General features: G+C 40.6%; 1 protein-coding gene across 3 annotated transcripts in view; it reads left to right on the top strand.

Moving 5' to 3' along the window:
• LOC108677278 (protein expanded) overlaps positions 1-27,236 on the top strand; it is a 52,460-nt gene that overhangs the window by 19,674 nt on the left and 5,550 nt on the right. For 2 of the 3 annotated variants that reach the window (XM_047885292.1, XM_047885291.1), the window contains exons 5-11: positions 2,266-2,345; positions 3,608-3,803; positions 4,538-4,762; positions 5,121-5,201; positions 22,065-22,233; positions 23,043-23,306; positions 23,905-26,405. In XM_047885292.1, coding sequence (XP_047741248.1) covers positions 2,266-2,345; positions 3,608-3,803; positions 4,538-4,762; positions 5,121-5,201; positions 22,065-22,233; positions 23,043-23,306; positions 23,905-26,405 — 3,516 coding nt within the window. Of the gene's footprint in view, positions 1-2,265; positions 2,346-3,607; positions 3,804-4,537; positions 4,763-5,120; positions 5,202-22,064; positions 22,234-23,042; positions 23,307-23,904; positions 26,423-27,236 lie in introns of all 3 variants that reach the window. The other variant, XM_047885293.1, reaches the window with a different exon arrangement.

Genomic DNA, 27,236 nt, shown 5'->3' with positions numbered 1-27,236 from the left:
TGAGGGAAGTGACACTGATTTGGAACTTTACCTTACCATTAAATTCTATAATATAGATCACCAAAGGCAACAGAACTTTTCTACCGAGGTACAATTCATTTAAGGCTAACCCCAGCAAAAAGAAATAAACTACATTCACTGACATCCGTTTGTTAAATTGCTTGTCTATTCAAGCGTAAACAATGTAAATTCATGAAGAGACTGAGAAACACTACAGTAGTTTTACAATTGGGCTTCGAAGAAAAGACATCGAGGAAAGACGGTTGCGTCAGCCACAAAGCAGTTCAATGAATCATAGTGAGACGAGCTGAACACTGGTATCTTAGAAACTGATGCGCAAGTGATAGGTAGCGTCTACAGGAGATACTCTCGCATCTCTCATTACCAGAAGGAATGGGAAGCGGTACTAGCATTTCCACATTAGACGCGATTGAATTCCATGACTTCAATTAGGCCAAAGAACCTACCGAGCTGAATGCCTAGCAATTCAGTGCCACCGATCCAATACTTAGCGACCAATGTTTCTTGTACATTTTCTGCAGGACGATCTCTTGTGCGTTTTTACTCCATGTTCTGGAGAGGGCTTATGACCTATGATAGGATGCGACAGATTTTGATTTCAAAGATTTAAGAGCTGGGAAATTTTCACTTCCAAAGTGTGTCAGTTAGGGATTTTTTTTGACGACCTGAATTTCAGGTGCCGGAAATTTTACGACCATCATAGATCTCATTACTACGATAAAAATTTTATTGTAGCATGACTTGACGTAAATATCTCCTTCAATGTTCATGTTTGATCCACCCTGAATCTGGTATAAGTGGTTGTAAGATTCGCCAATAAACGCGCTTCTCTGCAAGGGTAATTATCGAGTACCGATTCAGGTTCCGAAATGAGTTCAGCGTTTGCGATTCTAGAACTATGCGCATTACATCTTAAGTGATTGGGTGATTGATTAACAAGTATTCAGTATTTGGATACTCTGTGAGCACTCGACGACGCATCGGAAAAATTTCTGTCTTGTCAAGGTAAATTTGTTGCTGCTCAAATCAGTGGGAAGCCTCAGCAAGGATTTGTTTTCCTTCACTTGAATGTGTGTGGAAGGCTTGGAATGCAGCGTGTGGTTCTTCCCTAAGCATATGCGGTGTGTAGGGCTCTGTTTTAGCTCTCAGGCCGTTTCTCTGCCTGAACTCACTTGCGATTTCTCAGCTGACCCTACAAACTATTTTTCTATAAACTGCCATTCCGAAAAGACTTCTGTTGCGACTTTTTCATTCCTGATCTCCCCGTTAACACTTCGACTGGAGCGATTTCCCGACAGAACTTCCGACTGACCGGCCACGGAACACTTCTGCCAATCCTCCGTCCCGACTTCCCTACCGACCTTCCGACCGATCTTCCAACCGGGCGGCCGACCAGCCCCACGGGCTGATGTGCCTCGTCTTACCCCCAAATTCCAAGCCTTGCTGCCCCCCTTAGCTCAGCCTGTTCCAGCCAGGCTGTGGTATTTCGCTCGTCGCTGCGACCACATGCTCATATATGGCACTCGTTTGGTTGCCATAGCGACTGCTCCTGCACGCGATGGCTGACCGCCCGCAGCAGCAGCGGCTCTGGGCTCAAGTCGACCTCTTTTGCGCATCTACACCGAGCTTGTAGCAGCTACATAGAACTTTCCGACAATCACTAGACTTTTCGAACACAAATTTCTTTACTACGCATGTTACTCGATTTTTAATCGCCTCTGACGATTTGTGCGCAAATGAGCGAGCTTGTGGTAGGTATTCAAAGAGCGTCCCGCCAGTTGGGTTTGGTTCTCGAATACACTTGGTAGTACGTACGTAGCTGTTAAATACCAGTAAATTTGATGTTCCTAAATCAATATTTAAGTAGAAATCAATCATACGATTTATTAGTATGAGTAATTTATATAATTACTTTTTTATGCTGAGGTTTGATAACGATATAATATATATTAAAAGATGATTACATTTGATAAATTTACGCATTAGAAGTAATTAATTTGTTATTCCACCCATAACGGCCCTGGTAAAAGCCCAGTCGCTACTTAATCAAACGTCGATTAAAAAAATTTTTTTAAAGCAAATTTAAGATCTCCTGTGAACAGACAAGTCATGACAATTACGAGAACAAGAAACCGGACAAACTAAGCCTATTATTCAGCGTCGACTAGACCAAACTATAATGCATTAGACGCAGCTAAAAATCGCCCGTGCAGTTGAATAATTTCGCTTTTCTTTCCCGTGCAGGGTTTGGACAGTTCTGGGCAACCACTCCTACAATTCCAATTTTGTGTTCGGTACTATGTACAAACTGCGCTCATACTGCAGTGAGTATCAGTATAATTGTGCGCGTTTAACAGTGAGTAAGAGTTTATCTGTGCACGTAATGCAGTAAGTCCGAATATGATCCTACTGCTCTGAGCAAAACTTGAACTATGCACTTACCGCAGTGCGCTAGGGATAATTTTGCGTGTAGTGCAGCGAATAAAAGTCTAACTGTTTAGTTACTACAGTGAGTAAGGTATTAATTGTGCACGTGCACGCAGCAAGTAAGAATCTAATTGTGTTCATCCGGCAGTGAGTGCGAGTATAACTATGTAGTGTGTACGTACCGGAGTGAGTAGGAGTTTAAGTGCGTGACTGGTTTGATGTTTTATTTTTATACTATACTCTTCATCACATTGTTGTTTTCATGATTTGGGCATGGACTTCGCCATACTTATTGCCAACGGTTTATCCTCACTAGATTCATAGTAATCTATAATAATAATAATAATAATAATAATGGAAAGTAATAATAATTTCTATAACGTCGACACGAAGACGGTGTCTCGTTTCTCCCAAGTCGTAATTTATTTTGCTAGTTTTAATCTCATCAATATTTCCCCGATATCAGCACAGAGACGCTGTCTCGCTCATTGCCCACATTTTTTCTTCTGAATCAAAATCTCATCAATATTTCACCGATTTCACTAATAATATATCATTGCCCACATTTTTCCTCTAAAATCATAATCTCATCAACATTTCCCCGATATCGGCACGAGATGCTGTTTCGCTCATTGCCTACATTTTTTTCTTTTGAATCAAAATCTCATCAACATTTCCCCGATTTCGGCACAGAGACGCTGTCTCTCTCATTGCCCACATTTTTCCCCCTAAATCATAATCTCATAAATATTTTCCCCGATTTCGGCACAGAGACGCTGTCTCTCTCATTGCCCACATTTCTTCCCCTAAATCATAATCTCATCATTATTTTTTCCGATTTCGGCACAGAGACGCTGTCTCGCTCATTGCCCTCTTTTTTTTCTCCTAAACCAAAATCTCATAAATATTTTCCCCGATTTCGGCACAGAGACGCTGTCTCGCTCATTGCCCACATTTCTTCCCCTAAACCAAAATCTCATAAACATTTCCCCGACATCAGCACGAGACGCTGTTTCGCTTATTGCCCACATTTCTTCTCCTAAATCAAAATCTCATAAATACTTTCCCGATATCGGCACAGAGACGCTGTCTCGCTCATTGCCCATATTTCTTCTCCTAAATCAAAATCTCATAAATATTTTCCCCGGTATCGGCACAGAGACGCTGTCTCGCGCACGCACTACTACCTTCAGCTGCGCGACAACGTGCTGCGCTACGGGCAAGTGTGGCGGGAGGATCAGGCGCATCACTTGGCTGCCCTGGCACTGCAGGCTGACTATGCCGACTCCGGCGACTCGGGCAGAGCACATCGTCCACCTCCTTACTTCGACCCACTACTCTACTACCCACAATGGGTACGATTAATACTTGAGGCATAGATACAAATTATAAGACGATGGGTGTGATGTCTATATGGGATATTTATACGATTTGTAATACAATAGCGCGATGAATACTCGAGGCATAGATATAATTTATAACAAAATATGTTCAATTATTACTTAAGGTTTAATTTTTTTGGACATAAATTGGTTTATTTGAGCAAGTCACAGCCAATTTAGCTTTTTTTTGTAGTGGTAAATTTAAGCACCATTTGAAAAAGATTTCGCCATGACATTAATATGAGGACTAGATCACTGAGGAATCGGGTGCCACAAACCTTAAGACTAACTCATTTAGTCAAGGTGAAGATTTCGGAAGCAATTGTAAATTGAAGCTTACACAGTCGTTTTTTTAGTTTTTTCACAATATTTGGAATGTTCAGAAGGAATTATGTTCTGACCATAGCTGAGAACCGAGCTCTGCGCCAATGTTGTGTGATGTCAGTCAGTCAAATGATTATATTTAATCAATTTAAGTAGGGAAGGATTTCAACGCAAATATCGAATGATAGTCAACTATGACAACTATGACGTTTGTTGATTTCATGATATTCGTGATAAGTTTTTAACTAAATAGTAAACCCGAATAATTATAATCAAAGTCAATTTAAATTATGGCGATACCCGTGTGGTACAATGATGTTAATATAATGCTATCAGTTATTATATTGTCACTATATCCCCGAAATTTTCCGCATCCCTTGAAGGTGGTGGAGCGTGAAGGGTCATCACAGGTGATCGCTAAGGTAACCGCCCTTCAACAGCAGCACCAGCGGATGACAAAGGAGGAGGCGCAGGAGGCGTTCATTGAGGCGGCCTCCTTCGACGAGGCGCCTCACAACGTCCACCTCTACCACCTCAGGAGGAAGAAGAGCGAACCCTCCTCACAAGTCACGCTCGCTGTGGGCGATAAGGGCATCAGTATTTATGAGGTAAATACAATGTGGTAATACTTGAGTGTGTCATTCCAGAAGGTTTAAGTGAAGAGATAATCGATTTCGGTTTTTTAATTGATTTCAGAAGGCTATGTCGATTTCGATTTTTTAATTGTTCTGTAGTGCTTGTCATTCCTAGAATTTTGAGGTTGCCTGTGAAGTCAGCAAAGAAGACGCATTCGCACTCATGGGTTATCTGAATCTTCAGTATGCATTCTATGTGCTTTTTATCTAATTACTGCATCATCTCTTCATGAAACTCTGTATCTTTTTATTAAGATTTAATTTTTGACCTTGGCTTGTATGATAAATACTTGTTTGAAAAATTATTGTATAAATAAATTTATTTCCATAGGAGGAGCCTGGCCCGAATGTTCCTATTCGGAAGCTCTCCTGCACCTACCCTTGGCTCACCATCGACCTCGTGACTTTTGACGTGAGTAAATATCTGTTGCCAAACTTATTCTACTCCGAATGTGATTTTCACCAATCGCTTAAGGTGCAGTGACTTGCGCTAATATATGTGAAGGTTTATGTGCTGATCAAGTTCATTAAATAGAATCTTTTGAAATAGTCTTGTCCTTGACAGCGCACCGGAGTAGCAGTCTAATAAATTATGCTGCCAAATTTTCATTTACAGTATCAACTTATGTGATGACGTGCAACAAATCAAAGAAATATTTTCAGAGCGGTTCTCTTTAAAAAAATTTTTATTCAATAGATTGATCTTAGATGGAAACCGTCCCCACATATGAAGAAAGAAAGTCACGGGGATCTGAATTGAAGCTATTGTGCCGGCCACTTGCATTGGAATAAGTAATGGAGTTTAGCGGAATGTATAGGATACGGTGCAACTCTATAATGTGAGCCCTGTACTGTATTCCTGAGGCTGGAGAAGTCGCGGGACTGTAGCGGAATGTATGCGATCAGTACAGCGTTATATATAGAGCCCAGCACTGTATTCCTGAGGCTGGAGAAGTCGCGGGACTGTAGCGGAATGTATGCGATCAGTACAGCGTTATATATAGAGCTCAACACTGTATTCCTGAGGCTGGAGAAGTCGCGGGACTGTAGCGGAATGTATGCGGCCGGTACAGTCGTGAGGCTGCCCTGCATGCCAAGGTGCTGATGTAACTCCGCGCCAAACGCTGACCGGCGGCGGGTGCCTGCAACTTCATTCCTATATAAGGAATTCAGGCGAAGCAGCTGCGTCTGCCGTATTACTTCAAACGCTCCCGTGGCCGTGGCTGCTCTAGTGGCTTCTTGAAGCAGACATGTTGCCACGCACGTATCGTATTGCGCAAACTCATGAATATTATAGCCTCTTTTATTTACGAGGTGTAACTACTTGTAATGCTTCAACATTATCACTGCGGATATTGTTAGAATGAGTGTACATTGAACTTTTAGAAGGTTGAATAAGCTATTGTATTACAGTTTACTGGTAGCAATTTGAATCAGATTTGTTAGTTAGTCGGATAGTTAAAAAGAGCATGTCTGGCTGCTGTTGTCTGTGGCCTTCATGAGTCAATGATTCCTTTGACGTTCCTGTATCTGTGACTGGTTGTGGCCTTTGTTTTTAAGGCATTTCTGTGACTGTGGCTTGCTGTGACATTCTTATGACAGTAGCATCCTGTGACATTCTTATGACAGTAGCATCCTGTGACATTCTTATGACAGTATAATCCTGTGACATTATTATGACAGTGGCATCCTGTGACATTCTTATGACATGCAGTAGCATCCTGTGACATTCTTATGAGTGACATCCTGTGACATTCTTATGAGTGACATCCTGTGACATTCTTCTGACTGCGGCTTTTTGGTTCCTTTTTTGAGAGTGATTTACTTGTTACTTGATTTATCTGCTGATTTATTTCGCTGGCTAATAATATCAAACTAACGATTCAAGATAAGCTCACAAAAGATGAGCCGTAGCTTACAGCGGTCTCTGATACGCAGTGGCAGCCAGAGGTTTCGGTGGTACGGCATAGCGTGTAAGAGTTGTAGTGGTTATACTCATAAGTGTGCTCGAGTCTCAGTGGTACACCGAAGCAGGCAAGAGTCTCAGTGGTATTGCTTTAGCCCCTTTAGTGTGCACGACTCTTGCACGGTGTGCCGTTGTCTGCACGTTTCTTAAAGTAAGGCTATAGCGTGCATGAGTTCTACTGCTACACCGCAGACTAAGGGTCTCAGTAGTGCGCCGCAGTGTGCTAGAGTCTCAGTGGTACACTGCGGTGTGCATGAGATTCAATTGTACGCTGTTGTGTGCTAGAATTTCAGTGGTTCGTTGTTGCGTGCAAGACTTTATGTGCTACGCTTCAACGTGCTAGAGTTTCAATGCTAGGCGGCTGCGTGCAAGAGCTTCCTTCACTGGGACACTGCTGCGTGCAAGAGTATCTGTGAGCGCTGAGGTGAGCTCGAGTCCCGGTGTTGTGACGGAGAACCGCCAGCTGTACCGATTCCTTCAGCCCAATGGTTGGCAAGCCTAATCCTCGCTGATTTCCCAACTTAAAGTTCACAAATCTTGCGCAATAAATGATTGGCTATCGTTTAGCCGACTGCTAGCCACCCTAACTTCTAATTAACGTCCGTTATCATTTTGCTTATTTAAATCGTTTCACTTACTCATGTCAGTACAATAAATACGACACTCGCAACAACATCAAGAGCCAATTTGCTGAACCGACGAAGTCATACTACTCGTCTCGTCAGTTAATTCAGTTATTTAATTACGGGCCAATGCTTCCACGTAAATGCTAAATGGGCGACAACCGATTAGACTCTTTTTCATCTGCGCACACTTCCTGTATATTCAACTGCTATGGAAAATTAAATCGATCTGAAATAGGGTAATGAAGGGCGGTAGAGTAGGGATGTCTCAGGCTAGGTAGGGGCAGGGAGGACATGAAAGGTAGTAAGAGGCAAGGAAGGTAGGAAGTTCAGGAGGGGGGGCATGGGGAGCAGCATGCAAATGCCGCGCTCGCCCGAGGCACGGTGCGGCAATCTGTCGCTGCGGCCGCTGCGTACTGGGCTCTTCTACTGGCAGCAACACTTCACTCTTTTGTACTGACGCTTCAGTGGTTCTATTCAGGTCCCATTTGACTTCTTGTATTGTTCGTAGTGGTATTCTTGTCACGGAATGCGTAAACACTACATTAAATCTACTTGTGTTTCAGTAGACAATCATTTCAATCCTATTTTGTTCCAGTAGTCAATCCACTCAATCATATTGTGTTCCAATAGATAATCTACTAAATCCTATCGTCTTCCAGTAGAAATTTTACTCACTTTTCACGTTTTGCAGTTAACTATTGAATTAACCTTCATGTATTCCAGTACACTCTTTACTCGACCTTTATGTGTTCCAATAAACTTCACTGAACCTCTATGTATTCCAATAGACTTCACTGAACCTCTATGTGTTCCAATAGACTTCACTGAACCTCTATGTGTTCCAATAGAATACCCTGAACCTCTGTGTTCCAATATACTTCACTGAACCTCTATGTGTTCCAGTAAACTTTACTGAACCTCTATGTGTTCCAATAGATGTCACTAAACTTTTATGTGCTCTAATAGACTTCCCTGAACCTCTATAAGTTCCAATAGACTATAATGAACCTCTATGTGTTCCAGTAGACTCCTCACTAATATACTGCAAGTGTGTTAGTGGTATGTATATAGCCTCATCTTCTGTGTAGGTAAATTTCACATCAATGGATACTCTGCGCTGGTAATACAGTGTACACTCGCAATGAATAATTTAGCCGCGTTGTTCACAGTTGTAGCAAAATTTAATGTCGATCAACTGAGATCAATTCAGCACCAGAAATGAGCTTGGCAATATTCGTTAGAGGGCATGATAGGAGCTTTGTCTGCAGAGGCAGTGAGATATCTTGCTGTAGCCCGGGCGTCTGTGCTTAGTGAAGTAGAACGCTTCTTTTTTCTTGCACCGAAAATGCAGAGCAGCAAACCAAATGATGGGTGACGAACGCAGGCCCAGAAAAAATGTGACCTCGCAACGAGCTCAGGCCAGCTCGTTCCTAAGTTCCAGCCTGGCTTCCCGAGATCGCCGGGATATCCCAGTCAAAATTCAAAGCAGGTGTCAGCGCAGGTTGGAGCTGCAGAGCACGTTTGTAGTAGAATTGAAACCGTAAATAGTAACCGCAATACTGTCGCGGAGGTGGCGTAGTTCTGTGGTGATTTGGAGCATTTTGTGTGGAGCCATCGTAGGGTAAGGGGAAAAGCATGGCGCTTACCATGCTGGAGAGTAGGGTGAAGGCCTAGAGTGACGGTAGGAGTGGGGTGGTTGTGGCTGTAGAATATGTGGACGGAGAGAGTGGGAGAGGGTCGAAGAGAACATCAGCAGCAAGATGCCAATCGCGCTTGAAGTTGTTTCATGCAGCAGTAATTACCAGTTATAGGAAGTTTTGTTTATGAGTGCGGTTTGTTTCATTTTCGAATTTGTATAAACGTGTATAATTTATGTCTATCATAGAATCGCCCTTCACGCCCTGAATCTTGCATATATTACGTTTCCTGAGATTATTCGAAAAAAACGGGACATTAATATACCATGCGACTCTCATTGGACGAACCACTGTGAAGTGATTGTTAGTTCATTACTCGGTCACTTATCATACATTTTATATTGAGAATATCAAATAGTGAATGAAAATGAAATGAAATCTTTATCAAACCACATAACCGCTTTTTCACTGCTTGCCAATTATTTACAAGACAAAGTCAAGTTCGGCCAAGTTCCTTTAGATTTAAATATTAAAAAAAGAACTTGACCGACTGACCTAACCCCAGATTCAAATAGTATAGAAATGCTGATTGTACAGATTCGGCAAACTGGCTGTTGATTCCATAGAATTGGCAATTCCGCGATTTCAGCACGACGTATGCAACAAGTGTGTTTGGCTGACCATACCAATAATTTGCATTCTATCGACACGAGGAATTATAAGGATGCCTTGATACAACTAATGCATTTCAATTGGGTCACAAATATGCGTATGCATAAATATATGCGTATGCAGGGTCACAAATACGCAAACTTCAAGTGTGTGCATCTGACATTGGAAGGAATTTTACATCATCGTCAAAACTCACGACTGTCCAACATTATACGTGCGGGTTTAATGGTCATGACAAAAATCGTTGCAGCTTCTGCGGGTAGTTGTCATGGTTTTAGTGGAGTGCGCATTTTGTTTATTCAGTGCATCGCCCTGCACACTTGTTTCAGAGTCACCTTTTATGCCATACTGAAATATATTATCGGCAATAATGTTGATATTGAAAAAAATGCTCTTTATCGTCAGTCGCATCTCCGTTTTATCTCAAATATTTTTTTCTGTAACTGCCTCGAGCCGCATCGCAAGTGCTGTAGGTATATCCTATACGAAAATTAATAATAGTTATAATTACGAATTGAATACTTTTTATCAAATAAATGTCCTTATAAATATGAATGAGACATCCCAACGTGGTAATATTTCAACCTTTTAATGAATTCGTTAATTATTTATCGATCACTATATCTGTTTTTATTTTAAGGATAATATGGAAATTGATACGTTCACACTTTGATATACACTCCAAACCACTGAAACATAAAAGTGGCTTCTCCTTATATTATTGAATGAATGTGATGAATGTGTGATAGTGTTAGTCTTAATGAAGGCACGTTGTTGCCGAATGATCCTTGTGTGCATCGCTGCGTACTATGTCAGGCCTGTAGCAACTTATACTTTAGAATTGGCACGTCTGATTCAAGACCTGCATTTTTGGTTCGAGATATGCATTGAGTTTCTTATGCTGAAGTGCGACTGACCGTAATATGGCACCGAAAACTTCTTCAGTTTTATACTCCCGTTGTCGTCGCACATAGTCAGGTTGAAAATGAGTGGAAAGCTTTGGGATATAGGTAGGTTATTAATGAATTTCTAAGACGATATGCGATATGCGTCAGTGTTTTTAAGCTGCTACAAGAATCGATGACTCATGCAGGGTAGTGGTTCAGCAAGATTATAACCGGATCAAAATTATCTAAGTCGGAGTGCACAGCCTAACAATGATACCGTTAGGAATAGAATACCAATATCACTGAATAAATATATAATTGTTGTTAATTTATATGAGCAGTACTCTATTAGAGTACAATAATAATTTTACTTGCAATTTGTCAGTGTTAGCGTCTTCCATCATCTCGGTGGCTTTCCTAAACATGGGCTGAAACTACTCCCTCTATCGCTTGCTTAATTTCAACCTTGCCGTAGACCATCTTCATGCGAGTATACATGGTATCTATTGTGTATTAGACTATGCAGGTATCAGAAGAGTGATTGAAATTAATTTTACAGATCGTGATATTGTTAATTATCTTGTCTTACCTACTGCTTCTTTATGCAGCAGGTAAGACATATAAACATCAATTCTCTTTGATGATTGTATCGAGGCATTTTTTCTGGCAAGGAAAAATAAAGCTCTTGTTCATTGCATGAAATCTATGAACATATGACAAATGAAAGGTAGTGACAATTTCTTGCGAGCTTGCTTAAAAAATTATTTTCCTTTAGGCAATGATACAAATCGTCTCTTAGCACATTCGGATCGCTGGAAATTATCTTGCTACCTCAATTTTTATGATAAGTAATTTTTGAGGGTTGAACATTTATCTGTAAAAAAGTTGATTGACTAACAAAAATGATGAAATATTTTGAAGCGAGTGTTCTAAAGGTCCCTTAATATTCTAACTCAGTAGAACCTCGAGAAAAAATTGTGAATAAGAGAATTATTGATCAGGAATCGAAGATCGAAGTAAATCTAAGCGATTTCGCATGATCCTAACTCAGTTTCATCTCCGGAATGGATAACGCAGTAAACATCAATAACTTAATAAAAAAAGTAGCACTGTAGGGTAACATGGGGCAGCGAGCCCACTGCGGGTCATGGGCCCATAGCGGGTTTCTCGCTATGTATGGCAGATATTGGTCCGTGTTCTCTACCGCCGGTCGACAGTTTCACTGGGATGAAGTGTACGGATTTTCATTTTGCTAACTGTTTGCGTTATTAAGTTATTTGTGGATAACTGTTTCAGCCCAGAAAAAGGTTTTTTTTGCTGCCAAATAAAACTTATCGATTACTGTAGATGAAGCTTTTGAAATTACTGTGAATTATATTTTGAAAGTAATATCTATAGGGCTAATTTTGAGATCAAGTTTAGACTATTAGCTTTTAAAATAAAATGTTGACACGATATAAATTGAAATGATACCTAGTGGGGGCAACGGGCCCACGCGTGTCACGGGGCAAAGCGCCCATGGAGAAGTCTTGTGTTATTCATCATTAGATTTGTCTCAATGACCTTTTCAAAACTATGACTAGCTTTTGAATTACCAATCACACTTCATATTGCATGATTTTTCGATTTGCCGCCTCAAGGCAGCAGGTTTAGTTCCTAGTTATGCGTATTTATGACCCCTTATCTAGTTATTGACTCTTGCCTTGCCAAAAGTTGATTTCAGTCAACACCAATGAGCCAAAAGTTTATGAGTTTTTATGGTGTTAACTGAAATCACGATTAGGTACGAATTCTCTGCACATAATATCTGGATTATGGGCAAAACTGGAACGAAGTTTTTTTCTGATCAACTAAATATATTTTTTCTAGTCAAGAATACATTGTTTTCATGTCAAGGACGAATTTTTTATCGCAAGGATATATTATTCAAGTCAAGGATATATATTTTTATGTCAATGAAATATTTTTCTTCGTGTCAGTGATAGATTTTTCAAGCCAAGAGTATATTTTTTTCAAGTTAAGGATATGATTTTTTGAGTTGTTAATAAATGAATGAATGTCATATTTTTTATTGTATTTTTCTTATTTTTAACTGTAAAGTGTTGTTTTATCATTTTTAAATGAAAAATATGCAATTGTGGTGAAGGGACCAAGGGTGGGCGCCTTGCCCCAAACCCATGGGCCCATTGCCCCAGGGGTGGGGCAATGGGCCCATTTTGACACTTTTTACAAAATAGTGTTTCATTAAAAATTGAATAAATCTATAGGCGTCTAATTCACATCATACATTCCTCATTAGTTGTACCTTTAAATAAAACAAAGAACCACCTCGTATCAATTAAAACTTCATCAAAAATTTAGTTTAAAAAAAGTGGGGGGCGCGCTGCCCCACGTTGCCCTTTATGTTCAAGCTATGTCACTCATTATCTGTAGTAAGTTAAATATTCAACTGCAGTATTGAGTAACAAATGATTGAGCAAAATTGATAATGAGTACAATTGAAGTTTGATCACAGGATTATAGTTGAATGGACCTCTGTCCCAATAAATTTCATCATTCGTTCCAGATCTGCTACGCACGCACATGTTTTGCCTTCGTCGTTTTCATGTAAATGGATCTCAGCAAATTATATCCAAAATTCGTAAAGAAGAGCAATGGTAGCTAAATGGCGAGATAGAGAATTCAAAATGTTCTCTTTTAAAAATAAAACCAACAATTTAACTGAGTTTAATCTCCTTGAACGATCTCTTCACAACCTTATACGTACCTTTAAAAAAATATTTTAGCTGCCGTCTGAGTTGCCTGCACCCAAAAACGAAGTGAGGCGTTAATCGATCCTCGGAGAAATGTTAACAGTCGCATCACATGGACATAACCGAGACATCTCTGCGGCTTTTAGCTCCTCACGACCGGAAGCTTGAACGTTCTCTTTGTGGAGGACTTAGTGCACGACTTAACAAATTATCGCCCACATTCTAGTGCGAGCCATTAAAATGGTTTTGGGTCCGACATACATCGGCGATAAAGCGTCGTTGAGAAGCCGATGCCCATCTTAAACAATCTGTGCACCTTTGAGAAAGTCATAAGGCGTGATCATTTGCAGACCAAATTATGGACGTCCTGCCAGCTTATGAAAAGTAAACAATCCAGATAACTTCTTGGCGTTCGTAAAATTCTCTCGTGGATGCCTTAGCAGCAACTCCATGAATGAGCTCTTATGTGACAATGAACAGAATTTCAGGGACTCGCTTGAGTGCAACGCTCGGCCAATCCACTCAATGGGATCGGTCTAACCACAGAATTTTTGCCAGTGTAAAACCTTCAGAGGATTTTGCAGATGATCCTCGGCAGAATCCATTTAATAAAAGTTGATAAAATGTATCTATAGAGATTAATTCTAAACAAAATATTCGGTTTCGAAAGATCTTCCATTGTACCTACACCAAGATTAAAATCCACAGATAAATATATTTTTTGCATTGATACATAGAAAAATTCAAATCATTTTAAGCTAAACAAGTATGATGTATAAGGCGCATAGCCCGTGGAACCATTATATTATTGAGTAAATAGAATTACATAGCAACTTTACATCTGTCTCCCGCAATCTGTATTAGAAGTTAGACCAATAGACCAATCGACAGAATAATTCTGGATAATTTTCTTGTTTCTTATCTCTTAATATATTTAAAACGAAAATCGTACTAAAAGACTCTAGAACGAACTCAAAGCTCGGAGTTTTCAGCAACGAGCTTGTCACTATTCTAGTACGCCTAGAGCGCTTTATACTAGAACTAGATGGACACACACTACTTCTGATGAGATTAGTCTTTCTACTTGGATGATGATAGTCTTCCTACTTGGATGATGATAGTCTTCCTACATGGATGATGATAGCCTTCCTACTTGGATGATGATAGTCTTCCTACATGGATGATGATAGTCTTCCTACATGGAGGATGATAGTCTTCCTACATGGAGGATGATAGTCTTCCTACATGGAAGATGATGGTCTTCCTACAGGGATGATGATAGTCTTCCTACATGTATGATGATAGTCTTCCTACATGGAGGATGATAGTCTTCCTACATGGAGGATGATAGTCTTCCTATATGGAGGATGATAGTCTTCCTACATGGAAGATGATAGTCTTCCTACAGGGATGATGATAGTCTTCCTACATGGATGATATTCTAGTTCAGATAAAAGTCCTTGGCTGATCATTTTTATGTTCAGAAAATAATATTCCATCTTGTATAATATTTCGGTTCAAATGATATTGTGCATAGCTGGTATTTGTTATGGCACAATATTTCAGCTCCGTAGATATTGACATTTTGATATTAGCAAATTTAATGTTACTGCTCGGGTAATGTCTATACATGGATAGTTATCTTCTTAAATATACTTTAATGAAATTGTTTGCTTGATATTACTTCTCGCATCATATTAAAGCTGACGCAATATTATGCTCGTATAATATTACTATTTGCATAACTTTTTTGCTCAATCAATATTACTATTAGCTAATATCGCTATGGGATTATATTAGGCTTACGATTATGGGATGATATTAATCTTACGTGATTAATCTTATGCACGATTAATATTACGGCTCGGTTAATACTACTCGTCGGTTAACATTAGTGGTGGGATCAAATCATTGCTCGGTTAATATTGCTGGTTGTATGATGTCACTGCTCGATTAATATTATTGGCCGGAAAATATTACTGGTCGGATGACGTCACTGCTCGGTTAATATTATTGGTCGGAAAATATTACTGGTCGGATAATACCGCTGCTCAGGAAGACTGCGATGGACTGGGTATCTGAGGAAAAAATTAAAGGTGCAGCTCCGCGTGTTAGGCTCCTAAAGCACCAAGGCTCGAATACCATGCGGGATGCCTACGTAGGTAAAATAACGAGTCGCTCTTCCCGTGAAGCCCCTGATGCTCTAGGCTGCTATGCCGAATATTCGCCGGACGCTAATTTATTAACGAATGAAATTGTCTCTGCAGGAATCGCTGGCGTAACTCGACTGTCATAGATGACCGGAGAAAGAAGACATATGAATCGGAGGCGGCACTCGCGCTCTTTCTCAATGCTTTGATTTGAATAGTTTGAGTGAGACGCGTCTGTTGCATCAGCTGTACGATGTTAACTGCATGCCGGGGCATGTGACGATGAAGCCGCCGATTCGGCTTGCTCTTCTTTTATGTCAAATCCTGCTTCACTGTGCTTCTGGCCAATGCTTATTATTTGATTATTGTGAATGATTGCATACGCGTACTTAAGTTTTCTCAATCAGCTCCTCGAAGAACCTGCATCTCTTATCTATTTTGGATCATGCTAGTCTTCTGTGACTAATCCGTGGCAAAAGGTGTACTGGAAGAACCTTATTTAAAAATCAATTCTGATTTAGAAGAACAGTAATATAAATTTTCAGAAGTTTCGTGAAGATTTTTTTTACAAAACACAATATTTTACGTTTAATTTTAAATATTTGAAAAAATGTGTATTATTTTCCGTTTGCTACGAAGTTATTGTTCGGAATGGAACGAGTTTAGCGGAATACTGAAAATTACTTGTTTCATACAATAGAATTTGGAAGCTAAATGCAGTCGTTTGAGCATCGTATAAATGGATTGATTCTAAGCCGTTTAAGTTGTTGAATTCACCAGAAATCTGGACGTTTTACTCGTTAATATGTATAACAACTGTCAAAACTCCTAAATAATTAATTGCCCATCGATTTGAAATTATGGTATTGATAATGCTTTATTAGTTGTTGTTATTCGCCCATCAGAACAATTAGTTTATTATCTCATAATATAATTGGGTACACAATCGTGCTCGTTGTCGTCCATCATGCAGCTCAATTAGTTGATTATCGCATCATATAATCAAGTATACAATCATGCTCGTGTTTGCTTATATGTTTTATTAGTATCGTATAAATCGATATCGTAAATATCGATAGCATTATCGTATCACAAATTTAAATACAAAATCGTCATTATGTTCGCCGATTCTTATGATGCCAAAGTACATTAGTCATTTTTGTTATCGTATCAAAAATAAGAGTGAATTTTATGTTCGTTTAGAACATGAGTTTGCTGAATTTCATATCAGGAACAGTGAAGGCGGATTTAGTTTGCCTTACAACTTTTATGCTTAAAATGTAACCATCTTCATGCATTTTCAAAAAGACCTAACCTCTATGAAAAAATTTGAATTTGTTGACTATGATTAAGTTCGTTTCCTTTTACCTTGCTTATCCTAGTCGCACCTAAGTGGAGAAAAAAATATATTCAGACCCTCTTGAAAGCTCCGGCGCTACTTCTATGTCAACCCTCAATGCATAACCCATATATCAAGTTAGATTTAATTGAACCACTGAGTTAATTACGTGAGCAAGTGCTTGACTCGTGGTACGTTAATTAATTAGTTTACAGTCAGTGCCGGATTCCTGAAAAAACTGAATTGTGAACTCGCTCAAGAACTTGATCAAGTTATGTCTCCGCTGCGAGACAAATTCGCGCAAAAATGTTTGATCGGTTCTACTGTATAAGTTTGATTTAGTATTCGAAGGTGGCCTGAGCGAAGCAAGGTTTGCAAGCATAAGTTCGCTTTGATTTAAAAGCTACACGATGGACCTTGAAGGATGTGCGTATCTCATACCTATGTCAGGTACGAATATCATCTAATAGAATATTCATCACTATATACATAACAGCGCTATGAACACGCTCGCAACACCACCGGGACTTCGTCGTTTATGCAGGCATGGCATGTGTGAATCTCATGCCTCATTCGAGTATGCTTAGTATCACTGATATATAATGCATTGCCTCCGCATAACTTAGCATCTAGTGGCGCCCAATAAAATATGTGTGGCTAGCGTGTCTGAAGTATTAATTGAAATAACTGTGAACATTCAATGTTGTCTTGCATTTTCTATATGAGAGGACGTTTCAATGAAGCATTTGGCACCCAACGACGAGCTCCTAAGTTGTAAATGCATTGCGAATTTGTCTCTTGACTCCTCGCTGGCAAATGTATATATACAATTGTACATCTCACTGCCAGCAAGACCTGATGTGTTTGCTGCCTTGATTTGTTGGTAAGCCAGCTATCCATTTTCATCATTAAACCAACCCGAGTGTTAACTAATGAGTTCTCAATGGCCTTATCGACAGTTTAAGAGCTGTTATTATCGCAGGTTTTTGTGGCATACTAGCAGAGACCGAAGTGAATCTACTCTCTTGAAGTTGCTAAAAATAAGCCCATGTAAAAAGTCCGTGCAAGAATTCCATTCTATTGCGACTTCTAGGGACATTCGGCATCTTGTGCGTAACGCAGTGGCAATATCTCGAGTGTTCGCCCCCCCCCATTCCCCCTACACAGCTCCCTTCCTAATCCCCCTGATACATTCTTCAGTTTATATGACAGCCTCGCCAACAAACGCTTCACTTCTACTCGCATCGCTAGGCGCCGAATCGCTCAGGAAAACGTTTCTATCTTCCTCACACAACATTCCTGTGACACCAACATTGCGCTTCCTTGAAGAAATGAATAATTAATTTCTGGTCGATTGCATTTTTCTTCGCTCATGGCAGCACCAAAATAATAAATTTTCTGTATACTGGATGTGCCAGGCTGAAGTTGAATTTTTCGCGGCTGAATTTCTGATTAAAACCGGGATGCAGTGTTAATATTGTGTTATTAATCAAGAAATATGATTTTTTTCTGTTCGAGCATGTGTATTTTATGCAGGAAAGTAACATTTACTAGCTCTCGGAAAATTTGAACAAGTGACTAGTGACAGAGGTGCCTATACCGAGCTCTCCTTAGAACGCCCACGGCAAACCTCAGATGCTTCTGCGGGCCTTTTTTTCATGTGGCGCTGCTGCTGTGGTTCATCCACTTGGCGCCTCGGCCCAGACCGCGAACTGGATTTCTTTACAGTCCCCATACAAAAAAATCTAGAAACCATTCGCAACGAAAGAGCGTACGCGGTTTTGCTGTCAAAGTAAAAAAAAACTGCGTTTAGTTTGAATTTGTTGTATGTTCTGGAAAGTGAGGTATTTTATTCCGCCACTGATGATCTTGAGATGCTTGCATGGATGACTGGTCATTTAGAGACATCGATAATACTCGGAGAGCCTCTCGAAGCTAAAACTCGGAGCTCTGTTCATGGCCTAATGCCTTACGCGAGTCATAAATCGCGTTTACGACAAGATCCATGATGATGTATTCAATTCTGTTGGTCATGCGAACCTCATTTCGAAACGAAATTTCATGCAAACCTAATTTCGAAAATTTCTACGATTTCTCCATCGTCGCTGAACCCCGAAGTTAGAAATGTACACGTTCAATGAGTCACTATTATAATTCAGATGTTAATTTTTACTCTTTGCTGTTAATTTGTACAGCTAATGAAAGAAACAGTTACAAATTTACTGAAATGCCGGAGCGTTCATATCATGGTTTCAATTGAAAACATATGGCCATCACTCAGGTTGCGTCAACTAATGATTTTAAAACAGTGATTTTCTCTATAAATATATTTATTTGTTGAGATTAATTTCATTCTAATGCCTTACCATTGAAACAACATGATGAGCAACACGAGGTCTCCTCTTTCGTGTCTACTGATATCTCTGCTCTAAAGCTTGATCAAACGAATTCCTTATGAATAAAAAAAATATTACGCTCATTCTAGCGATTAAACAAGAACCTCGGTTATGGTCATAGAAGAAATTCCAATTTGGTAAAATCGCCGCATGACATGGAGGCCTGACGATAATTTGGACGTCGATTATGAAGAATTGTGCGAGTTACGGAGGCTCATACGGCGGCCACTTTCATTTTTGGAGGCTTTGGTGATAGCTGTAGGGCGATCGCCGGTAATCTGGGCCTCCCGACTGCTACTGTCAGGCTGTTCTGGGACGGAGGCTTCCAAGCCAACCTGATGATACATTGCACCGGTGCTGCAAAAAAAAAGCGCCACTGGAGCAACTCTTGAATGGAGAATTTAAATATGACCTGAAACATTGCAACTATTCTGAAACAGCGGATATTGAGCAGTTTAGGATGACGTCTGTATCAGGACGATGGGCATCAGGAATTAAGGACGGCAGCTGTTTTGGTGCAGTCCCTTCAGTGTCCATTCATTGATACCATTTGGAGCTGCATTTCAGATCAGCGCATTGAAGTATCGCGGAGCAAATTTATATTGCACGTTATCTCTATTCTGTTGAAGAGATGATGTTAAGAGATGTACTGCAAAAAAATCCACTTCCATTGAAACGTACCCACACGAGGATACGCAGGTATTGCCGCACTCGCCAGAAGAAATTTTGCCGTCACGTCAAGCATATAAACAATAAATCAGGCTAATTTATCCTTGAATATTTGCGATTCAGTGTGCAACTCAAACAGTATACTTTCATATGACCCTGTTCTGACCTGGGTCTGCTCACTGACCCTGCGAACTCTACCTACTACGAGTAAGATAAGTGGAGCTCAAAGAACTCAGGCTATGTTCCAGGGCCTACACTTTCAAAAAAGTTAAGAGATCGTAAGTTCATCAGCCAATCATTGACGGCCTTTCAAGCAAAATCCACCAATCATAGACAAGAAAATAGAGCGTAAGTACTTACGTTCACTTAACAAATTTTGAAAGTATGGCCCCAGGTTATTTGACGATGGACTAATCATCAAAATAATCAAAGTGTGTTTATTACTGACGCTCATTATACACATCCATTGAAAGCCATTAATACCAGCATTACTATGAGTGTTTTGTGTCATCATTGTGAACGTTATTACGAGCATTACGTGTTTTCTGTGTTAGCATCACTGCGATCATTTCGTGCCTTCGCTTGGTCGTTAGTACGATCATTGCGTGCCGTCCATACGGGCGTCAGCACGACCATTGCGCGCATTTATTACGTTCTTTATCAAATGAAAGTCTTGCACACGTTATTGCGACATTTATATATAAATGCTAGAAAAACAGATAATGAGTTTCTAATTAACGGCTGCAACGTAATTCTACTAATTCGACCCCATCACGTTAATACGAATCTTGTTACGAGCATTAAAGTCCGTCCTCACTGTCATCAAGGCATGAAAGACGTCGTTACCGCCCCCAGAGCCCGTTATTTTGTACGTCTTGACTGTCCTGTATAATAACGTGCTGACGGTCATCTCGGTTTGTGTTTATTTACCGGATGTCGTTACGCAAGAACTGCTGCGTTTCGTTGAGGCTCCACGTGGAAACAGCTGCTGCGTTTCGTTCGAGAAGAAGCAGCTGTCCACTGCTCCCGATGGTCTGTTTAGGAATGCGGACGTGGGTCTGGCGATACATCGATTAAATCTCCTCTAAAATCTGAAATCTTGGCCGGAGTTGATTGCTAGCAAATGGCCTGGAATCTTGTGCCTACAATCCTTATGTAATGTCGGGCATCGGGCTACCAGCTGCTTTCATGGCATCAGTTTGTAGCGAAACTGTGATTTTTTATTGACATTCCCATTTAATTCAGATAAAAGCGTTATATCCTCTATCTGTAGGAATCCGCTATTTAATCAGAACGCTCGGCTGATAAAGAATAATATATATTTTAATATAATAAATAAATAAATTCGAATAAATATATATTTTAATTTGTCGATTTACTCAATTAATTTTTATTCGTCAATTCGTTTAATTGCTGACGAATAAGTAAAAGAATTTTCGTAAATTTTGGCAAATATATATTTTTATTCGTCAATTTTTTTTAAATTAGGGAAATTATTCTCTTTTTCAATTGAATTAAATAGGAATTAACGCAAAGTATCCAGACGTTTAAACCAGAAGTGATTTGTGCAGTCAACTGTAGGGCAGCTACGGGAAACAACTATTCTCACAACGGCTCTACCAGTCCTTGAATTTTACCGATGTTCGGCAAATGTAACTTTATTCTTTCAGGCACAGTAGCATAAAATAATTGGCCGTCTAATTTTACATGTTAAATCAAGTTCAAGTGTAGGTTCTTCAAACTTCGCTACATGTTCGTCATTTTAAAACATTGAGAAACAACAAGATTGATAAAATTTGTTAAACAAATGTATTTTTTATAGAAATATTTGTGTTTTTTTTTTTTGTCGCTAAATAGATGATAATCATTAGGTGATAAATGTTGATTAAGATTTTGGTTCATTGAAAAATTCAAATTATTGTACTTTTTGATTAAGCTTTAGTTTGAATATTAAAACTTACTGCCGATACAAAATTTTTACTGTTTTCTTTATTTGAACGCGATCACATAAGCCCGAAAGTTAATTTTGAACTTTGATTCATAGATTCTCCAGACGGAAACGACTTTTTTTTTGGTTGTTGGCGGGCTAGTTTTCATTACTTTTTTTGTCATCGATATTTTTTGTTTCCCCCTATCATTAATAATTATATACATTAACTTCTATTGTTTTTCCGATACAGAAAAAGAAGTTTTCGATCAGTTCTAATGATCTAGCGGGGAAACAAACATTTTATTCGAGTTCTGACGAGAAGAACCGTCATATGTGGCTGCTCTGCAGGCTTCACCACCAGCACTCCAAGTCTGTGAGACCTCGAGTACAACGACTGCTCAGACATGGACCTCGATTAGGTGAGACTCTTCTTATACCTTTTAGCGCAAATGACTGATGAACTTTTTCATAAATTTCAAAATATTACACGGAACTTTAGAATCTTGTGCACCTTTCGCAAATCTTGTCCATTTGTACTTGAAGCTTCCCTTTTGGCTGCCAACTTATAGCTATTTGAGCCAGCGTAGTGTATATAGATTTATGTACAAGGTTCGTGACATATATTGTGCGTGCCTTGCCCGTGCGCATGCGATGAAGAAATAAAATGTGGGTAGTGTTTCCCGTGGACTTCTGATGTACCATCTGTCGCGCGAGCCTGGCTCAGGGCGACGCATTCCTGACATTTCTTATGAGTTAATCCCTCAGGCTCGACATGACCTGCCATTAACTGCCTCCCCTTAGGCCGCCTCAATTCCCCTTCTCACTCATTGACCAATATTTAGAAATGTTTGGGGAAGCTATTCTTCGCGTAAATTCGTGCCAAGTATTCAGCCAAGTACGACATAATTTCTCCTTACAATTACTGACTTATACTAGGGAACATTTGTGGGTACTATTCAACTATAAGTAATTGATCAATACTTTTCACGTTTGGACACCTCGATCCTTCTTTAACCATTTAAGGAATTAGTCAATATATAGCGATGTTTGGTAAGTGTCGACTCAATGCATTTCATGGTCTCTTTTCCCTTATTCTCTGAACATATATTTGAACTTATCAAATACTTCGTTACGGTTGTCAAGGTGCTTTATTTCGATGTTATTACGATCATCGCTATTACGATTTTTATTTATTATTCAAACGATTTAAGACTCCCTCATTGTACAGAACGTCGAGTGACTCGTAACAGCAGCCACTACAGCCGGAGTTCAGGCATGGAGTTTTCTTCAGTGGAAACATCAGCATCACTTGACTCGATCAACCTACTAATGGATGACAGACTGACTCTTCCCCACGCCGTACGTCTGGCAGGGCACCGCGCCTCAGGCAGCCTTGACAGCCTCCGCAACTATCTTAGCAGCTCGCCCTCCTCAGCGTCCTCGGAGCCCTCGCAGCCTCCGTCAGCTGACCTGCCCTCGGCACTGAGTTGTGGTGAGACTTCTTCCTGAGGGAAGGCTGGCCTACCTGAAGCAGGCTAGTTTAATTTATGAGTGCAACAATTAATTTATCGCCACATTAAACAAGTACTGGGGAGTTTATTTATCACAGGAACAAGTGGAAATATAACTACATTAGTTTATCTGCTAACTAAATAAAAAAGTATGTACAGTTGCCAGAAAATAAATAGGGTGTGTGATAACGTCAGTGGCTATGGATAGCAAAGTGTAGTAACGTAATTTTGCTACTGATGATAAGTCTAATGACGCATTTACGTGTAGATTGTTGCAAGCAAATGTTAGGCCATAAGTCAGTCAGTCAGGAAGCAGTTTATTCCATGCATTCTATCCAACTCAGTTTATCCTTGGTGAAAAAGTCACAAGTAAAAACAGCTTATCCGATCATTTAGTATTAGTTTAGCGAGAATTGCTAAGTTTGTACTAGGTTTGCTTCTAAGGAGACTTAGTCTTACGCCTTTATTTTTTCATTCAAAATACATTTTATTTGCCTACTAGTTTGCACTATTTAATAATGTACATTTCTCTAATCCGGCCAACTAAAAATTTCGGAACTAATTCCATTTACTTCACAGACTTGCAAGAAGAGTTGCCTCTCTCGTTGAGCACTCCTGGGTCTCCCGAATGCTCCAGAGCTGCGACCGTGGGCAGAGTGAGCAGCATCCATTCTTCGTCATCTCAACAGTCAGCTTCAACAGTGCGCTCAAAGTACTCAATGATGAGACTACAGCCTGAGCTGACGCTGGGAGCTCAACTAGCTGACCTGTCCCTGTCTCCTGACTTGCCTGATTTGGCTGACCTGCCATCCATGGCCTCGAGACCCATCAACGAATGTGATGCAGTTGATGGCGCTGACAACGCCACGCAGCTTCACACTGCACACAATTGCTGCTCAACGTGCTGTGACGATCACGACAATGATTCTGACGAAGATAGTGACAACGAGCAGACGATTGCATCGTGTCACTGTGGCTCGTGCTCAGTGTGTGGCATGCGACAGGCCGCTGATGAAGGCCTCGACAGCTTTCCAGATTCTGCTTTCCTGCCACACGGAGCTCTCCTACCCTCCCATCTTGAACATTCTAATCAAGCTTACAGATATACTGATAACTTCATGGCATTAGAAAACACCGATGATTATGTCGAATTTTACAAGAGCTTGTCGCACGGCGACACAAGCCTACTCGACGTTAATAGTGAGGATCCCGGCAATTCTTTGCAGGATTATCCGCCACATTCCTCTGCCTCCGACGTGGAAGAGCAACATCTTGATTACTCCGTGGAGAGCGCACACGAGGCTTTCAGTGGAATATATGCTAATCGAAACTATCTCAATTATGATGGCTGTATTTCTCCATCACTCGGATCAGAGAGTGACAGCGGCAGATACTCCATGCTACACCCTGCAGCCGTCACAATGGCTACCATCACAACCTCCACTCCGGTGTCCATAGCTTCTTCAAGAATGGGTGTTCCTACTTCCAGGTCAGACTCTATGAGATCTGATGTGTCGAATGCAGACACCGGGGCTCCTATGGTTGCTATAAAAGAAGTTCAGGTTGCAAATTCTTCAGAGGCACCTGCTAAACTTATAACTTCCCGACACAGGATTACTGTGCTCAAAGCTCACACGCAAGAAACCTTTTCACCGGCAGCCTCCCACCAGGCGGTGCCCCTAACCCGAGGCAGAGGCCACACGTTGCCGCAAGTGCCGCCCAAACAGAAGCCAGGAAGCATTCAGTCCCTACAGCGATCTGCTTATCCATTCTCTGTTACGAGACAGTACGCATTATGTCCACCCTGCATCCCGGAGATAAACAGTCATTTAGAGCACAAGCTTGAGCCGGCTTTGCCAGTAATTCGTAAAAATAATTATTTAGATGTCCGTGCTTCTTCTTCTATCAGCAAAAATCGAACTAGAATGCACCCCCGCCAGCCTAGCACTGTAGCCCAGAGAAGTCTTTATTTGAGGCACCAAAAGAAAGAATTACTTCAACAGCAACTGAGAGAAAAACAAGAGAGACAATTGTTGGAGCAGCAAATGAGCAGCGAAACCGTGTATCAACCTGATGCCTACGCACAAGGGGTCGGTGTACCATTACAACCTGCACCCACCATTGCTGGTTACTCTCAGTGCTCGCATCACCAACTCCTGGGCCAGAGTCCAATATCAAATCGCCCGTCGCTGCCTTCTGCGTCACACCACATTTGTCAGTCTTATCCTAGTGGTTTATTTCACAACCAACCTCTGCCTCCGAGCAACATGGTTTGTGATGGAAGTTCCTGTCACTTTGGGACGAGTTGTGGGTATCCTTCAGACCCCATGGTTCCACATTCAGGGGCTTATCATTACAATGCTGAATCGCCAAGTTATGCGTCATCTCGCCTTCAACCTCAACATTTTGCTTCGGTTTACACAAATCAAGTTAGTCTGAGCCAGATCGAACAGTATAAAGCGCAGCTGAACTCGGACGTTGATTACGTTATTTACCCTCTCAAAGACCCAGCTATCAGTAGACAAGAGTACATGGATGCTAAACAAAGTCAGGTGATAGCAAATCAAACTCAACAGCAACAGCAGCAACAACTGCAATTTCAACTGCAACGTCAATTAGGCGTCGCTAAATCGACTAACCAAATCTGCCGGCCTTCGGTGCCACCCTACAGAAGCCCGAAGCTGAACCCGCTCTATCGCTCGACGCCCAACGTCACGGGACAAATGACCTCTAGTGTTATATCTTCCTACCCGTCTTACCTGAGTCTCGCGTCACACAACTCCATGCACCAGCCTGGGTCCTCTTCAGGCTATTCGTCCATGGCTCGAGGACGCTTTTTCTCTCAGCAGTCGTTGAGTTCCTCGATGTCATCCACACAGTCTGGCTACTCCGCTTCTACTCAGAGCTTGAGTGGCAGCTACGATCCCTATGGAGAAATTATCATGACGACCGCTCCTCCGTCCGTGATGCGGGTGCGCTCTGATGAGTCCATCCTGTCGTCAGCTCTTGACGATTCCGAAGGTTTATCTGTATCTTCTGCCCCTCCTCACCAACGACCCCCTCCCCCTTACCGCCCCAAGGTAACCATACACCGCAAGTACGTCCAAGAGCATCGTGCATGAACTTATCAATATTGATGTATTGGCACCATAATAAGTGGCTCTTTGATTTGCTCTCAATTAAAGTTCATTTGAGGACTATTCATTTCCTTGAAACTATTCATTTAAATGAACATAAAAGTCAGTTCGTCTAATTCACACGAATTTTACAAGTAAAAACTCCACATGTTATGAGTGCCAAATCTTGCACGGCTTTTGTCTTAAGTGATATGTATTTGATTTCAGCCGTCTTGCATGTCCTGACATTGCGGTTGAAGTAGGAACTGAGCATCCTAACTTAGAAACCTGGCGTAGATTTTTTTTTTGGCTACTTGTGTCCATAAAATTTGTTTCTAATGCATTCTTAAAACATGGAATGCACGCCTAAAATCTGGACCCAGGACTTTTTATGCAGAAGGGACTTAAATTATATGCTAGTGACCTGAATTAAATAAAAAAGTGAAGAATGAGAATTTTGGGCAGTACGATAATCCATCGAAAATATATTTATATTCATTTTAAATCTGCCTATAGTCACCAAAAGTCGCACATGACCTTGCGAATTAAGCCCCAAACATGATTGTGAGACTTATTTTGATGTAGGCTATGTGCATGAGTAGAAATAGAGTAGTTCTTATATTAAGGTAATATATTCTGATAAACTGGCCTTGCTACCTCTTTAATATTACCACAGCTCTACGTGTGCGTGGCAGTACTTGAGTCTGCGACGTAACATCTCGTGAATTAAAAAGGCTAATCAATCCCTCTGCCCTCCTGATTTAATTATCGTCTTAAATTAGTTTCAGCGTATGA

The sequence above is a fragment of the Hyalella azteca genome, unplaced genomic scaffold (assembly GCF_000764305.2).
Source record: "Hyalella azteca isolate HAZT.00-mixed unplaced genomic scaffold, Hazt_2.0.2 contig17496, whole genome shotgun sequence".
Taxonomy (NCBI): domain Eukaryota; kingdom Metazoa; phylum Arthropoda; class Malacostraca; order Amphipoda; family Hyalellidae; genus Hyalella; species Hyalella azteca.
The sequence above is the reverse complement of the archived record's forward strand: the minus strand, read 5'-3'. Positions and strand labels throughout refer to the sequence as shown.